Source organism: Nyctibius grandis, chromosome 19 (genome assembly GCF_013368605.1).
Source record: "Nyctibius grandis isolate bNycGra1 chromosome 19, bNycGra1.pri, whole genome shotgun sequence".
Taxonomy (NCBI): domain Eukaryota; kingdom Metazoa; phylum Chordata; class Aves; order Nyctibiiformes; family Nyctibiidae; genus Nyctibius; species Nyctibius grandis.
In genome coordinates, this window is record NC_090676.1 from 357,214 (window position 1) to 373,335 (window position 16,122).

The 16,122-nt window shown below is 69.3% G+C and overlaps 1 protein-coding gene across 5 annotated transcripts; it reads left to right on the plus strand.

Moving 5' to 3' along the window:
- Positions 1–4,023: 4,023 nt before the first annotated feature.
- Positions 4,024–13,635, plus strand: ZNF335 (zinc finger protein 335). Of its 5 annotated transcripts, XM_068416164.1 has the most exons (28): positions 4,024–4,060; positions 4,448–4,679; positions 5,055–5,328; positions 5,564–5,641; positions 5,884–6,213; positions 6,355–6,489; positions 6,567–6,725; positions 6,831–7,089; positions 7,194–7,371; positions 7,452–7,564; positions 7,771–7,789; positions 7,994–8,110; positions 8,197–8,273; positions 8,381–8,541; positions 8,840–9,069; positions 9,150–9,258; positions 9,340–9,434; positions 9,587–9,870; positions 9,980–10,121; positions 10,193–10,582; positions 10,676–10,818; positions 11,190–11,323; positions 11,801–11,904; positions 12,033–12,110; positions 12,290–12,373; positions 12,529–12,594; positions 12,741–12,822; positions 12,945–13,635. In XM_068416164.1, exons 2-28 carry the CDS (start codon positions 4,479–4,481, stop codon positions 13,061–13,063), a joined length of 4,161 nt encoding a protein of 1,386 aa, XP_068272265.1. In that variant the 5' UTR covers positions 4,024–4,060; positions 4,448–4,478; the 3' UTR covers positions 13,064–13,635. The 5 variants fall into 5 exon arrangements, with proteins under 5 accessions (XP_068272265.1, XP_068272266.1, XP_068272269.1 ...); XM_068416165.1 differs by lacking the exon at positions 4,024–4,060 and having other exon boundaries at positions 4,387–4,679; positions 9,983–10,121; XM_068416168.1 differs by lacking the exon at positions 4,024–4,060 and having other exon boundaries at positions 4,387–4,679; positions 8,840–9,033.
- The last annotated feature ends 2,487 nt before the right edge of the window (positions 13,636–16,122 follow it).

Consider the following 16,122-nt stretch of genomic DNA (forward strand, 5'->3'; position numbering starts at 1 on the left):
CACGGGGGGAGCGCCCAGCTGAGCGGCGCTGGGGTCCCGGCGGGGGTCCCGGCGGGGAGCTGGGCTGCACGCTCCGTCCGGGGCTGGCCCAGCCACGCAGGAGAGCCCCGCGGTGCCCACGGCGCAGCCCCTCCTGGCCCAGCCGAGCTGGGCAGAGCCGGCAGGACCTCACGAGGGTAAAAGCGGCCTCTCCACGGGCCCTCCTTGGCTCCCCCGAGCCCCTGGGGACCGGCTGGGAGCGGCTCCTGCCCCAGCCCAAGGGTGCCATTACGGCTGAGGCCACGGGGTCAGCCGCGGCCTCGGCGGCCACAGAGAACAGGGCATTATCCTGCGACGCTCCCACCCGCGCCGGCGCCCTGGGAGGCAGAGATCCCACCGGGAACAGCCAGGGCCGGGGGCACACTGCCCCACCAGGAGCCCTGGGTGAGCCCTGGGCAGAGGGGCCGGAGCGGTGCCCCCCGGGAAGCCATATCGGCCCAGAGCAATCCCCGGGGAGAGCCCCCGGCGCTGCTGGGAAGGAGCGGCGCGGTGGAGCAATCTGGTGTGAAGAAAAACCCATTTCCTGCAGCCGGGTTTGCTCAACGCTTTACAAAATGTGCTGATGCAACCGCCCTTCCCAGGTGGGGTATAAACACGGGCCTGGCTGGTGTGGATTAATGCCCTGCAGCTACACAAACACCCGCAGCAGCGTGTGCTTTAAAGAGAGAAAAGGAAACGAGGAGGAACAAACAGCGCGGACGGCAAAACCCCTGACGGCGGCAGCCCGGGGCTGGGGTCGGGGGGGCCGGAGGGCACCGTGCTCTGCACAAACCACCCCCTGTCCTGGGGCCGTGAGCGGAGCCGTGAGCTCACGGGGAAGCTATTGTGGGAGTGAGGCAGGCTGGCACGGCCAGGGGCACCGGGGAGAGCGGGACCCCGGCCAGGGCCGCTGGGTCGGCGTGCGCTTGGCCTGCCCCGGGCGGCAGCCTGGCCAGCTGTAGCTCAGCTGTAGCCACGGCTGTAGCTCCTTCCAAGCAGTGTCCAGGCTGGATCGAGGAGCCAGGAGCCCCCCCGCCGCCTGGGACAGCCTGTCAGTGCAGCCGCCGCACCCGCCTGTTCAACATCACCCTCACACCCTACTACACCTTATCACTGTGCTCCCAGGCACAAGCGCCTGTGCTGCCTCCCCAGCCCCTTCCCAAAATGCCTCAACCCGGCGCTCCCCCCGCCGAGGTGTTTGGACACACACCCCCCATGTGCCACACACTTTTTTGGGTTCTCTTAAGCCTCTTGCCGAGGTTTCTGTGTGTTTTCTTTGGCCCTGAAACGCTTCCAGGCACGGGAGCCGTGACGGCAGCGCGTTACTGGAGCAGCGCCGCGCCTCCAGGGCACGGCACGGGAGCTGGGCTCGGAAATGCTCCGCTCCCCCTGCTCGGGGCACGCAGCGCTGTTAAAAATAGCCCGTTACCCATCTCGGCAAAGCTCCTGTGGGTACAGCCCTTGGGGGAGGCCAGGGGGGGGCTCTGCAGGGGAACGGCGAGCTTTAAGGACCTGTCCATCAGTCAAGCCACTGTCTGGAGGGTCCACACTCGCCCCCGAGGCTCCCAAGGGTCTGGCTGCTTTGCCCTGGCACCAGCATCCGCCGGGAAGATCCCCCACGTGTCTCAGACAGCAACTGACTGAAGGCAGAGAGAGAGGAAACCTGCCAGCCCGGCACAGACCCACCCGGGAGGCAGCTTTTGTCAGGGGTTCCTCCGACCCACCCCCCCGAAACGCAGAGCTTCCCCCAACGGGGAGCACAGGGATGCCCCAGGCCCACGGCCGGTCACAGGCAGCGCCGGGCTCCTCCGGCGTGAGCCACGGAGCGAGGACATCGGAGAGGGGACGCCGTCCACAGGAGCCCCCCGCGCCTGCCCCGGCTCTGCTTCCCCCACAGCAACTGCAGCGCAACGAAGGGTGGCTTCAAAGGGGAACAACGGGAAAACACACCCAGCCCCTTGGTCTCTCTTGGGTTCTGGCACGACGGCGCCAGCAGCAGCCAGCCACACGCCGGGACTGAGCACCAGAGCCCCCGTCCGGCAGCGCTGCCACAGCCAGCCCCTCGCCACTCCCGCCAGCCCAGGGACGGGCTTCACTGACGCTGTCACCATGTGACAGACGAGGGCATGAACCTTTCAAGGATGTATTCAATTGGCTTGAAAAAGAGCCGGAAGGTGCAGGCGCACCGGGCTGGCGTTTGTGGCAGCTCCTCTGTGGGCACAGGGCCCTGCCCGGCACAGGGGCAAGGGACACGCAGAGCCCACGGGGGAGCCCCGGGCTGAGGGGGCTGAATCCAGCCACCGCCCTCCTCGCCCTGGACCAGAAGCATCACTGCAAACGCCGCAGAGCGCTGATCCAGCCCACCCGGCTCGTTCAGCCCCGTCCCCTCGCGTTCCTGGCAGGCCAACCCCACACTCTGTGCCAGATGAGACACCGTCTGTCCTTCTGCAGCTGGCACCGCATCACCCTCGGCTCTGTGCCGGCCGCTCTGGCCAGCGCGACAACGCGACCGCCAGACCCGCTCTGGAGGGAGCCGCACTGCGGGCTGACGCAGTCCGAGCAGCCCTGGGACCCGGGGTGCAGAGCCTCGGCCCCCCTCGCTCAGCGAGCGCGTCCCTTCCACGGGGACCGAGCGGCCAGGTTCAGCCCAAACACGACCCCGCCGCGGAGGAGCGCAGGCACAACACAGCCGCCTTTCTTCCGGAAAAACCCAGGATAGAGACGTTCTCAGTAGAGCACAGCGGCGCGAGAAAACACGGGTGAGAGCAGGGAGCTTAAAGTTGTCAGCACGGAGCATGGGCCGGCTGGGCCAGGACCTTGGCCAGAAGAGGCCGAGCCCAGGCTCTCCGTCCACAGCTGAACTCAGCTGGAGAAGACGCCACGCCACCGCACCCCACGGCACTGCCTGGCGCTGGGGCAGCACCGGGCTCCTGAGCACAGCTCTGCGGGGACGCCACGGCAAAGCCCCATGGTGCGCTGGGAGCCCCCGGACAGCCCAGGGCACCCCCAGCCTGTGCGCCTCAAGCACAGGCGCCGGAGCTGCTGCTGGCAGCTGGCGCAGCCGACCCGGGGCTGCCAGCACGGGCAGCACGGCCTTCTGCCGTGAACCAGCCTGGGCGGGGGGTTGGTTGGTGAGGGAAGAGCAGGACGGCACCGTCCCGCTGCGGAACTGCCATCAAACGGGGCACGTGTGGTTCCTGTGAGGCAGAGCAAACCCACGGCACCCGTCAGGGCCGTTCCCACCCCGGGAACGAGGGGAAACGTGTGTAAGGGCCTGGGCCTGCGCGGCCCTGGGGTGGAGCGCGGGGAGGCTGCCGGGGGGGCTCGGCAGAGGTCCCACAGCTCAGCCAGGGCCGCTCTACGGAAGGGCGGCCCCCGCGGGGTCCGCAGGAGCGACCACGAGCCGCGCCGGGCTCCGCGCCCGCCGCGGCGACAGAGAGGGAGCCGGAGCGCCGGGGCCGCCCGGCACCACCCGGGGTACGGCCACCTGGCCGGGGGGACGCGCCGCCGGGACAGGGCGGTGCCGGGCGCGGGCCGCGGCGCTGGTCGGCACCGCGGAGCCTCCTCTCGGGATGGGGCCCCGGCAGGGGCTGCGCGAGGGGCGCGGGGCACGGGGCGCAGCCAGGCCCGGCCCCAGCCCCCGGCCCGCCGCCACTTCCGCCTCCTCGTCATGTGACGGGCGCAACCCGGCGCGACGCCGACGCTCAGGGCCCGGGCGCCGCTTCGTGACGTCATGACGCAGGGTCGCAGAGCTTTCTCCATGATCCCTCCGCGGAGAAAGTAGTCCCCGGCCGGGCACCGAGGCCTCCCCCAGCCCGCGGGCGGCACCGGTCGGTGCCGGGAGGCGGCGGCGGCAGCGGCGGCCGGAGCGAGGAGCGCGTCTCCGCGGCAGCGAGCGCCCCGGGTGGGGCGAGAGCCGCGGTAAGTAGTCCCGGCGCGGGGTCCGCGCGGCCGTACCGCTGCGCGGCGCGAGGGCGGGGGGGCATGGCGGCCGCCGTGGTGCCGGCTCCGGCGGAGGCGCGGCGCGGCCGCAGCGGGCCGGGTGAGGGCGCGGGCTGGCGGGCGGGCGGTAGCGGCGGCCCTCTCGCCCCGCCGCGGCGGCGGCTCCCCTCGCCCCGGCGCACCGGGGCCGCCCCGCCGTGTGCGCGCGCGCGGAGGCGGCGGGGGGGACCCCGCGGCAAGATGGCGGCCGAGGGCCGGGCGGGGCCGCGGGGCATGATGGGACCGGGGGGCGCCGGGCGGCGGCGGGGCCCCCCCGAGAGGGGCGGCCGCGACCCCCGGGCATGGGGAGGCGGCGGCCCCGGCCCCTCCGCGGGCGCCGGGCCGGGCCCCCGGGCCGGGTTGCGCCGGGATCGCGGCCGGGGCCGCCCGGAGCGGCGGGGCGCAGGCGGCGGGTGCGGCGCTGACGGCGGCGGCCTCCCCCCCGCAGGGCGAGCCTAGGCGGCCCGGGCAGGGCGGGCATGGAGGAGAATGCGGTGGAGAGCAGCAGCGACGCGGCCCCGCAGGCGGCGCGGGAGGAGCCCTCCGAGAGCGGCCTGGGCGTCGGCACCTCGGAGGCCGTGTCGGCCGACAGCAGCGACGCCGCCGCGGGCCCCGGCCCCCTCTCCCGAGCAGACGACTCCGGCGTGGGCCAGAGCTCCGACAGCAGCGGGGTCTCCTTGGTAGGAGCTGGCGGGGAGGACGGGCCGGCCTGGGGAGGGGAGAGCGGCTGCGGTTCTGGGGCCTGAGAATTCCTCCGGGCATTTCTGGCAGGCTGAGCTCCGGAGCCGGCTCTGTGCCTCAGCAGCCTCGGCAGGCGCTGTCACGCCGGTGGGGGGGTGTCTGCTCACCGGTCTGAGGAGCAGAACTCTCCTTGGTAGCAGGAGCAGCCGCAGGGGTCTGGGGTCCCTGGCAACACCAGAGGAATTGCTCTGATGCCTTTCCTGGCAGTTCTGCAGTGATACACCGGTGTCGTTTGCGTACGCTGGCTCCCCCGGGGGCCTGGCCCGGCAAAGGTGTCTCAGCTGAGCTCCTCTGGCCTCTTTTTTTCCCCCCAGGAAGAGGTGTCAGAGAGCAGCTCCAGCACAGATGCCGTTCCCCGGATTTACCTACCGGATTCGTCCTCCATCGCCCAGTCCACCTTAGTCTCCAGTGTCTCCACTGTGAGCCAGTCCATCATGGTGTCAGAGTCCCCGCAAGTCCTGGTCCACTCCAGCGTCATCACTGACGGAGCCACGATTGTGTCAGACTCCACCGCGTCCACTTCCTCGGACCTGGGTTCTGCCATCGACAAAATCATCGAGTCCACGATCGGGCCTGACATCATCCAGAGTGAGTGCGTGCTCCCAGGGTTTGATGAGGAGCTCGTGGTGGCTGCGGCTGCCGGGCAGCCCTCCCTCTGCCCGGCTGCTCCTTCAGCTGCGGTGCCAGCAGCCCGGGGCAGGCTCCGTCCCTGGGGCCAGACCTTCCTCGCCCCTTCCCACTTGTGTCGGGAGCTGGGAGAGCCCCAGTGATGCTGCGGCCCCCGCGTCTGGCACTTACCGCTCTGCTCTCCTCTTCCTCCCAGGCTGCATCGCCGTGACCAGCGCGGAGGATGGCGGGGCAGAGACTACGCAGTACCTCATTCTGCAAGGCCCCGACGACGGTAAGGGCGTGCCCTGGGGCACCTGATGGTGGCTGTCTCTGCCCTCCAGCCCTTTCTGCGGGCGTGGGGCCTGCAGCGGGTGTCCCACCTGCATCGGCCACAGCCCCTGTGCCAGAGTCCCGTGGATGTGCTGACTGCTGGGCGCTTGAACTGAGCTCGTGTTCGGCCCTCTGCCCCAGCTGGGTGCAGCCTGGATGCGGGCGAGGGTCTGCTCCTTGGCTGAGCTGGTTCTGCTGTTTCAGGTGCCCCCATGGTGTCCCAGATGGCCACCTCTGCCCTGGCCAGTAGCTTGGCGATAGAAGCTGTTGCTGATGGACCAACCTCCACCTGCCTGGACCAGCCCGGCCCTTCAGACCCTTCCGAGCAGTCGGAAGCGCTGGAGCTGCCTGCACGGCCAGATCAGGCCCAGGAGGTGGATGGTGGGGAGGAGCTGGAGCAGCCGGACTTGGAGACCCTGGAAGAGATGATGGAGGTGGTGGTGGTGCAGCAGTTCAAGTGCAAGATGTGTCAGTACAAGAGTGTGTCTAAGAAAACGCTGATCAACCACATGAAGGAGCGGCACTTCCAGCCGGGTGTGTGCGAAGGGCTGAGAAGAGTTTGTGTTGCTGCAGACGGGCCCTGCGCTCGCTGGGAAGAAACGGGGAGGAGCAGGAGGGGAAGGACCTGTTCCACCACACAGTCTGGTAAAGTTTTGGTTCTGTTCTCTGTGGCAGTGGGTTCAGCCCTGGCTTTGAAGAAAGGACATCCACGAAAGGGGGGATCTGCCCCAAAGACGGCGGAGGAGGAGGTCCCAGAAGAAGAAGAAGATGATGATATCATGGATGCTGGTGCTATCGATGACCCTGAAGGTAGGACTCGTCCCGCCCACGTCGTACCCAGCTTAGTCTCTTCCCATTCTCTGATGTTTTGGGCCGCTCACCCGCAGAGGACAGCGACTACAACCCCGCTGAGGACGAGCCCCGTGGGCGACAGCCCAAGTACGGCCGCACTGTCCCCACGTCCAGCGAGGAGAGGCCACGGCGACGCCCGGGGAGACCCCGCAAGTTTCCTCGCCTCGAGGACATGCCCCAGGAGGTGCCTGAAGGTGAGGGACGCGGCAGGCAGCGGCCCCGCGCTGGGCTGGAGCAGGGAGCGGTGCGGGAGCTCCTGGGGGGTGTGTGACGGAGCCGTGCTGTGTCCCGCCGAGCAGGAGCGGAGGGGGAGCCCCTGGTGACGTCCCAAAGCACGCCGAGCCGCGAGCTGCAGCACGCGGAAGCAGCCAGTTCCTCTGGCCTGGAGAACGGGGCCGGCGAGAGCCTGGCGGAGCCCAGCGTGAGCCAGTCTGACTCCGAGAACAAGGACCCCTCCTCCAACACGGGCCCCGAGGAGGCGGACGCCGTCCCCCGGCGGCGCGGGCGGCCCTCCCGCCGCTTCCTGGGCAAGAAATACCGCAAGTACATGGGGCGCAGGTGAGGGGTGTGTGCCGAGCCGTGCTGGGCCCTCTGGCCTGTGCCCAGGGCCGGTCCAGCCCCCGTCTGCCGCCGCCGCCCTGACCCCGCTCCTGGCCCTGCAGGTACTACTACAAGTCGCCCAAGCCCCTGATGAGGCCCTACCTGTGCCGGATCTGCGGCTCGCGGTTCCTCACGCACGAGGACCTGCGTTTCCACGTCAACTCGCACGAGGCCAACGACCCGCAGCTCTTCAAGTGCCTGCAGTGCAGCTACCGCTCCCGGCGCTGGTCCTCCCTCAAGGTGAGCGCCGTCTGTCCTCCCGTGCCCACGAGGGTGGCTGGTAGCCCCGGGTCTCACGGCCCCCGCTCTGCTCCTCGCAGGAACACATGTTCAACCACGTGGGCAGCAAGCCCTACAAGTGTGAGGAGTGCAGTTACACCAGCGTGTACAAGAAGGACGTCATCCGGCACTCCACGGTGCACAGCCGGGACAGGTAAGGGACGTGCAGCCCTGCAGACTGCCCTGCAGCCTGGCTGGGCGGCACCGACCCTGTGGGTCATGCCCTGGGAGGGCAGCCACGGCTGCCCCTTCCCCTGACCTCTGGCCCTTTCCAAAACGGGTGGTTTTGGTGTCTGGGTACAAGGGGGCTCAGAGCTGGGGTGTGCCTGACACAGGGGGGTTTTCTTCTTTCTTTTTCAGGAAAAAGAGAGCTGATCCGGTGAGTCTGAGTCCCCTCTTGGCCTGTCTCTTGGCACTGTTAGGTGGGAAGAGGCATGTCTGGGTCTTCCACAAATCCCGGGTGCCTCGCTGAGGGCAGTGTTTCTGGATCACCTGAGGAAAGGCAGCCCAGGTCCTGCAGTGGGGAGAGGGTAAGGACACTGGCGAGCCCCTCTGGGAGCTCATCTTCCTGCTCTCCCTCCAGCCCCCAAAGCTGAACTCCTTCCCGTGCCCCGTATGCAACCGTATCTACCCCATGCAGAAGAGGCTTACGCAGCACATGAAGACGCACAGCACGGAGAAGCCACACATGTGTGACAAGGTGAGGGGGGGACAGGGCCTGGGGTGGGGCTGGCAGCAGGGGGGGCCGGGCGGGAGGCGAGTGCCGCTTCGCTGTGTGTACTGCAGTGCGGGAAGTCCTTCAAGAAGCGCTACACCTTCAAGATGCACCTGCTGACCCACATCCAGGCCATCGCCAACCGCAGGTGGGGGCCCACGGCGTGCCCTGGGGGAGCCCCTGCCCCGGCCCCCCCTCAGAGCGGGGCGCAGAAGCTCCCTGCTGCCCGTGTGATGGGTGGCGTTGTCCTGGCAGGTTCAAGTGTGAGTTCTGCGACTACGTCTGCGAGGACAAGAAGGTGCTGCTGAACCACCAGCTGTCACACATGAACGACAAGCCCTACAAGTGCAGCTTCTGCAAGTACTCCACCTTCCGGGAGGACTTCCTGGTCTCGCACATGGCTGTCAAGCACACGGGTGAGAGGAGCTGCTGCCTGCCCTGTGCCCCCCAGTCCTACTGCCTGCCCTGTGCCCCCCTGTCCTGCTGCCTGCCCTCTGCCCCCCCGTCCCGCTGCCTGCCCTGTGCCCCCACGTCCCGCTGCCTGCCCTGTGCCCTCACGTCTTACTGCCTGCCCTGTGCCCCCCCGTCCCGCTGCCTGCCCTGTGCCCCCCCGTCCTGCACCCCTGCCCCTCCAGGAGGCTGTCAGAGCCCCTCTGCTCTCCCTGCTGTCCCTCGGGGACCCCCTGCGTGACTCCCCGCTCCCGTGTCCCGCAGGAGGGAAGCCCTTTGCTTGCGAGTTCTGTCACTTCACCACCAAGCACAAGAAGAACCTGCGGCTCCACGTGCACTGCCGCCACGCCGACTCCTTCGAGGAGTGGGCGCAGAGGCACCCCGAGGAGCCGCCCTGCCGCCGCCGCCCCTTCTTCACCCTGCAGCAGATCGAGGAGCTGAAGCAGCAGCACAGCCAGGTGCAGGCCCCGGCTGAGCCAGAGGCCAGTGCACCAGTGAGTGCCGCTGCCCGCGCCCCAGCTCCTCCCGGCGCTCCCCGGCCCTGGCCACGCCGTCAGCTCTCCCTCTCACGCAGGTGCCTCTTGGCCACGTCGCCTACCACGCGGTCCAGGCCGTGCCGGGAGCAGAGCCCCCCGTCCTCTCGCAGGACTCCCTGGGAGGGGCTACAATCATCTACGAACAAGGCGAGTGAGCTCCCCGGGAAGGGGGCAGCGGTGGGGAGGAGGGGGGCGAGCGTGGGCCTGACCCTCTCCTCACCCCCACAGACGTGGCTGGATCAGCAGAACTGGCCACGCAAACCGCCCTGGACCTTCTGCTGAACATGAGCGCTCAGCGAGAGCTGGCCACGGGCTCACTGCAGGTGAGGGGGGCTGAGGGGGGCCGTGCGTGCCTGGGGTGGCAGGGGGGCCTTCCCAGCCCTCCAGTCTTCCCACAGCCCCCAGCCCCGTTGCGCTTCAGGGGGTGTCTGGCGGAGCCTTGCCTTCCTCCGCTGAGCTGCTGCCCCCGCCGCAGGTGGCCGTGGTGAAGCCGGGCGATGCGGGAGAGGCGCAGGCCCCCTGCGAGCCGCAGGCACCCGGGGAGGGGGCAGAGATGGACTGTGAGGAGCAGCAGCAGCAGAAGTTGGTGACGCTGCACATGGCAGAGCCTGGGGAGGCGCTGGTGCAGGAGGCTTACGAGGAGGCGGCGCTGGGCGGGTCGGAGCTGCAGCAGATCGCGATCCCCTTCGGTGGGACGGCGGAGTACAGCATCATCACACCCATCAGTGAGGAGATCCAGGCCCCGGGCTCCATGTACAGGTCAGCTGTGTGGGAGGAGCGGGGAGGTGGAGGCACTTCTGACCTCGAGTGAGGAGGCTTTAGCGGGGAGGAGGACGAGGCAGGTCCTCCCTGACGCTGTGCTCCCCAGCAGTGAGGAGGAGAGCCCTGCGGACACCTCCCACGCGGTGGTGGTGGGCGAAGCCGTGATGACCGAGGAGGCTCTGAAGGACCACAGCAGTCACTACATCATGTCCTCCGGCGTCCCGGGGAGCCAGTTCCATCACGTGGAGGTGAGGTGCTGAGCTCTCTCCCTGCCTCGGGCAGCGGTGGGGGCAGGTGTGACCAGGTGTTTCTCTCACAGCCCCTCAGCGGGGACGCGGCCTTCTCCTCGCCTGCGGAGGGCCAGGAGGCACAGCCCGCCGCCGTCAAGTGGCCCCTGGTGCAGTGTGTCACCAGGCAGCTCCAGAAGGACTCGTCTTTGTCCCCAGCCTCCGAGGGGCAGGAGGGCTCATCCCCAAAGCTCAAATGGCCTGCGCTCCAGGGCATGGCCAAGAAGCTCTCGTGCAAGGTTTCCACAGCCAAGAAGCTCTCGTGCAAGATCTCCACAGCCAAAAAGTTTTCATGCAAGATTTGCACAGCCATGTTCACAGGGAGGGCGGAGATGGAGAGTCACAAGAGAGCCCACATTGGGCCCAGCACCTTCAAGTGTCCCGACTGTCCGTTCACTGCAGCCCTCTGGCCGGAGGTCCGGGTAGGTTCCCTGGCACAGAGCAGCCCTGGGAACAGGAGGTCTGGAGAAACAGGGGGGGACTTCCTGACCCTGCGCTTGTCCTCCTGCCCCCAGAGCCACATGGCCCAGCACGCCAGCCTGCGGCCGCACAAGTGCACGCACTGCAGCTTCGCCTCCAAGAACAAGAAGGACCTGCGCAGGCACATGCTGACGCACACCAACGAGAAGCCCTTTGCCTGCCAGGTCTGTGGGCAGAGGTGAGTGACGCCGGCTCGGGGGTTGCTGCTTCCCGAGACCCTGTGGAAGCTCAAGGAGCTTCTCAAGGCTCAAGAGGAGATGGGATGTTGGCACGGAGCTGGATGCCCCCACCCTACCCCAGGAGCAGTCCCCTGGGAGAGGGGGCTCTGCCCTTGAGAACAGCTCCTGCTGCAGGTGGACCCAGCTTCGTCCCCAAGGAACCTCTGCACAGGGAGGTTCAGTCCTGGGGCGCTGCTGGAAGCGCTCTGGGAGCTGGGACTGGCCATGTTGCAGGACGTGCTGGTGGTGCCCGCCGCCTGGGTCTCTGCAGAGGGCACAGAGGCCCTGTGCTGCCCGTGGCAAACTCCACCTCGGCTCGTTCCTCCCGCAGGTTCAACCGCAACGGGCACCTCAAGTTCCACATGCAGCGTTTGCACAGCTCGGAGGGGAAGAGGCCGGAGGCGCCCGCGGCCCAGCAGACCATCATCCTGAACAGCGACGAGGACACGCTGGCCACCCTGCAGAGTAAGGACGTGCCCCTGCCACCAGCGTGACCTGCGGGTTGCCTGTGGCCAGAGCCCTGTGCGGGGCCTCGCCCGGCGCTGGGTCAGGGCGAGGAGCTCCCTGCTGCAGGCTGGGGTGGCCGGGGGCAGCGGGGCTGGGTGCTGGGAGCTCCCCAGTGGGGCACTGGCCGTGTGGCTACGCAGAGCCAGGGGCCCCGTGTCTCCGAGCAGGCCCCGTAGGCGGGTGCGCTGCAGGAGCAGCAGTGCTGTGAGCAGCTCACGGCCGAACGGGGAAGCAGAGTTGGTGGGCTGAGGTGGAGGCTGTTCGGCCCACGGGGACCTCTAGTTTCCTTCGTGGTGGGAGAGTTTAGTTCAGCTTCTGACCTTGTGGGAGCAGAGCTGAGCCTGTCCCACGCTCCTCTTTGGGGCGGGCACCGGGCAGGGCTGCTGGAGCGGGGCAGCCCCGGCGGTGTCCCCACCGGCTCCCTCCGCCTTCCAGCGGCGCTGCAGGCCGGCCAGGCCGTGCTGGCTCCCGAGCGGCTGCAGCAGGCCCTGGGGCAGGAGCACATCATCGTGGCGCAGGAGCAGGGCGTCGCGAGCCAGGTGAGTCGGGCCCGTCGGCCTCACCCCCCCGCCCCGTGCGGCTGCTCCCCGTGAGCTGTGCGGGCTCCCTCGGGGGGCTCGCGGCCAGGCCCACCCCCCGTGAGCGCTGGGTTCTCACTGCCCCGCAGGAGGAGGCTGCGTACATCCAGGAGATCACGACGGCCGACGGACAGACGGTGCAGCACTTGGTGACCTCCGACAACCAGGTGGGGGGTGGCACGTCCCTGGAGCCCAAAGATTCTGTGCAGCTGGAGCAGGAGAGCTGGGGGCGGGGGGCAGAGGTGGGGTGGGAAAAGGCCCAGACGACAAAGAAGAACCAGCCCTGTTGGTGTGAGGGGGGTGGGCGGAGGTGCCCTTCTTGGAGTCTGACTCCCAGTGTTGGCAGGTTCAGTACATCATTGCCCAGGACGGCGTACAGCACTTGCTTCCCCACGAGTACGTCGTGGTCCCGGAGGGACACCACATCCAGGTGAGCTCCGGGCTGTCTGGATGGGGCCCGTGAGGTGCAGCGTGCGGGGCTGTGCCGCCTCCTGCTCCCCGGGGCTTTGTTCGAGTCCCAGCTCTGCTCAGGGGCAGGGACGCCCGCGAGCCCCCGCACAGCCTCACTGCGGCTCCTCTCCGCAGGTCCAGGACGGTCAGATCACCCACATCCAGTACGAGCAGGGCAGCCAGTTCCTCCCGGAGCCGCAGGTGAGGGCCCGGGCTGGCGGCTGGAGCTGCCGGGGCCGCCGTGAGCTGGGCCCAGAGCACACGGCGGGAGGGGGGGATGTGAAACGGGTGCACGCAGCAGCTGTGGGGCCCTGCCCCTATCCCACTGCCCCGCTCCCTCCCCACAGATCCAGTACATGCCCGTCTCGCCGGAGCAGCAGCTCGTCACCCAGGCGCAGCTGGAAGCGGCCGCACACTCGGCAGTCTCAGGTAGGAGCCGGGCCCGGGGCTGAGGGTCCCGTCTCTCTCCGGTTCTCGGGGCGCGGGTCGTGTGCCTGCCCCTTCCCTGGGGACAGGACACGAGGACCCCCTGACCCCCCTCTCCCCGGCAGCGGTGGCCGATGCCGCCATGGCCCAGGCCCAGGGCGTGTTCGGCGCCGAGGCCGCGGCCGAGCACCTCCAGCAGCTGCAGCAGGGGATCCACTACGACGTCATCACGCTGGCGGACTAGCCCCGGGGCCAGCCCAGCGGGCACGGGGCTGCCTCAGCCAGCAGTTGCCTTATTGCTTCGGGGCTGCGGGGGCCGTGCCCGAGCCCCCCGCGGCGGGGGCGTGCTGCCGCTCGGCCGTGCCCCGCGGGGGTCCTGCGCCCGCCCCGGCACGGGCCTGCCCTGCGGCCGAGGGGCTGCGCGGTGGCAGAGCTCTCGGGCCGGTCTCTTTGCCTGTTGCACTTGATGGTCTGAAATCCCTTTTCCTGAACTATGGCTGCGTGGGCACGACTCGGCTCAGCGCCTGCCTGGCACGGGAGGAGCCTGGAGCGCCGTGGGGCGAGCACAGCTGCGCGGCGTGGGGTGAGGGGCGCGCGGGCCCGGCGTGGGGGCTGCCCTCCCTCCCGTGGCTCCGCCGGCCTGCGGGCAGGCAGCAGCAGGGCTGGGGACTGGGGGAACCCGGCGCGGGACGAGGCGCACGCGGAAGACGTTCTGTTTTTCTCCTGAGGAGGGAAAGACTCTGGCGTTGGTGCGGGGGTGGCTGCAGGAGGGGTTTGCTTCGACTCTGCTTATGAATAAAAAGGGATTGAAACCTGCCTGTGTGCCTGTCTCGAGGGTCCGTGTCCAGCCCCAGCCTTCCCACTGCCTCCGGCGTGTCCCACCGGGGCGCAGGGGGCCCGGAGCCTGGCACCGGGGCGGGCAGATGTGGCTGCCCTGTGCTATCGGCTTCCTCCCGCCCGAGTGACCTTGACCGCGGGGAAGCGAGCCGGGCAGCTGGTGCAGCGGCGGGTTTGGGGCTGGAGTCATGAAATTAATCGAGTGCTGAACAGCCTAAATCCCGTGTAACTCTGTCCCCAGCTACACGCGCCGCCCCGCCCTGAGCGGCTTGTCTGGAAGTGTTTACATGTGATTATAACAGCTAATCTCGGAGTTTTAGTTCGGTGCTGCTGCATTAAACTGATTATCTGCGGAGGGGAAAAAGGCCTGGAGCCACCCAGCTGCAGCGGGAGCGGCTGCGAGGCCCGAGCCCTGCGGGGCTGCTGCGGTGTCACGGCCGGGCTCGCAGCCGGGCTCCCGGGCCAGCGCGGGCAGGGGACGGGGACAGCACCGGGGCTTGTGCTGGGGCTGCAGAGCTGTGCGCTGCCCGGGGTGACAGCAACACCCTCCTCCCTGCCCGCTGTCCCGGGGAACCCACCGGGTCCCCTGCCTTGGGGCTGGCGCGGGCTGGGCCCCCCAACTCCCTGCCTGGCTGGGGAAGCAGCGTGTGGGTGGCCCCACACCCGCTGGGCGAGCAGCTGCGGTGGCTGGTGGCCCTGTCCCAGCCGTGGCTGTGTCCCGCTGCCTTCGCGTCCAGCTGTGCCCGCCCGCCACGTCGGGGCCCGGCCGTGGCCCTCCCTCTCCAGCTGTGCCGCGGGGTTACGGCACACGCCGCGCAATCCGCAGGCGCTTTCCTAGATTACAGCCCCATTATCTAATAAAGCGGATCCGCGGCACTGCCGGCGGCGCTGATCAGGGCTGGAGGAGTCCCGTGGGGACAAGGTTACGGGGCTGGGGCTGGCACCGGCCACCCAGCCCAGCTCTCCCCTCCCGGCCTGGGGCACAGGCTCCTGGCTGCCCTACGGCCTCCGGGCCTGGGACTGCTGAGAGCAGGGGACCAGCCCAGGGTGGGGACGGGGCTGGGATGGACGGGACTGGGGTCCCGGCTGCTGCCTGTGGGGAGCCCCACGTGCTGCTGGGGCTCGGGCCGTGGGGCGCAGCGGGGTGCAGGGCCTTGGGGACTCAGCCCTCTCCACTGGCGCATTGGCCCTGGGACCTTCTGCTGTCCCGCGGGGAGCCCGGGGAACGCGGCAGGGCTCGTTAGCACCGGTGACCTTCCCTCCCCGTCCCCGGCCAGCGCTAAGCGGGTTTGTTACATATTTAATATCCTGAGAGCGTTATTAGTCGGTATTTAATGACGGATACAACCTGTGGGATAATCCCAGTCTGAGCGGGGAGGCGCAGCGGCAGGAGCCGGGCGGCTCGGGGGGTCGTGGGCTCTCGGGGCCCCTCGCGCGGCTGCCCCCCGCCGCCCTGCCCACCGCTGCCCCGCTCCGCCGGCAGACGGGAACGCCCCGGTGCCTGCGGGGCCGAGTGCCCACCCAGGCAAAGGGTCCCCGGGCTGTGGGCCCCCTTCCCCTTCGCCCCTCCGCAGCCAGGAACCCCGCTGCAGGCACAGCAGCACAGGGGCTTGGGTGAGGACCTGGCCAGGACGCAGGAGGAGCAGGCTCCGGGGCAGCACCTCACACCGCCCATGTCCTGCCGGGCTGTGCACAAGTTCCCCCAGCAGCCGCTGGCCCCCCGACCCAGCTGCTGTGACGTGGAGGGGCTCTGTCGACCCCTGCCCGGGGCCAGGGCAGGGCCGGGGTCAAGGACAGGGACCGATGGCTCTTGTCACTGAAATAAAGCCCCGTGCGCTGCGTCCCATGTGCGTCCCTGCGTGTGCTGCATCCCCGTGGCTGTGGGTGTCCGTGGGGCTCACGTGGGGCCCGTGCACCAGCTCCCTGTGCTGCTGCACCCCATCCCTGGGGGCTGTGCAGGGTTGGGGGGGGGGAGGGCCGGGGTCCTGGTGGGGGTCCTGGACACGTCCCGGCGGGCAGGCGGGGGTGGATGCTCCTGCCCGTCCCTGCCCAACGGTAGCCGGGGAGGGGGCGGCATCGGCTGCCCCAGATCCCAGCGCCGCTCCCGTGGGTGCTAATACCCCCTAAGCAGCTGTCAGTCACCGCGGACCCCGGCAGCTATAAAACGCCCCGGAGCAGCTCCCCGGCTCCTCTCCTGCACCATGGCAGCTCCTCGGGGCGAGGGGAGCTCCGGCCGAGAGCCGGGGGGCTGTGGGGGTCCATGGGGGGCCCTGCGGGGGCCCCCCCAGGCCCTGCTGCCCTGTCCCTGCCCTTGCCCCTGTCCCGTGCTGGCCGGGTACACCCTGCTGCCGCCCTCCCTGAGCCTCCTGGCGCCCTCGGTAAGTGCCGCACCGCAGCTCTGGGGGGGCCGGGATGTGGGACCCCTCCCAGGACCAGGCTGCGGCCGAGTGGGGTGGTTGGGGTCAG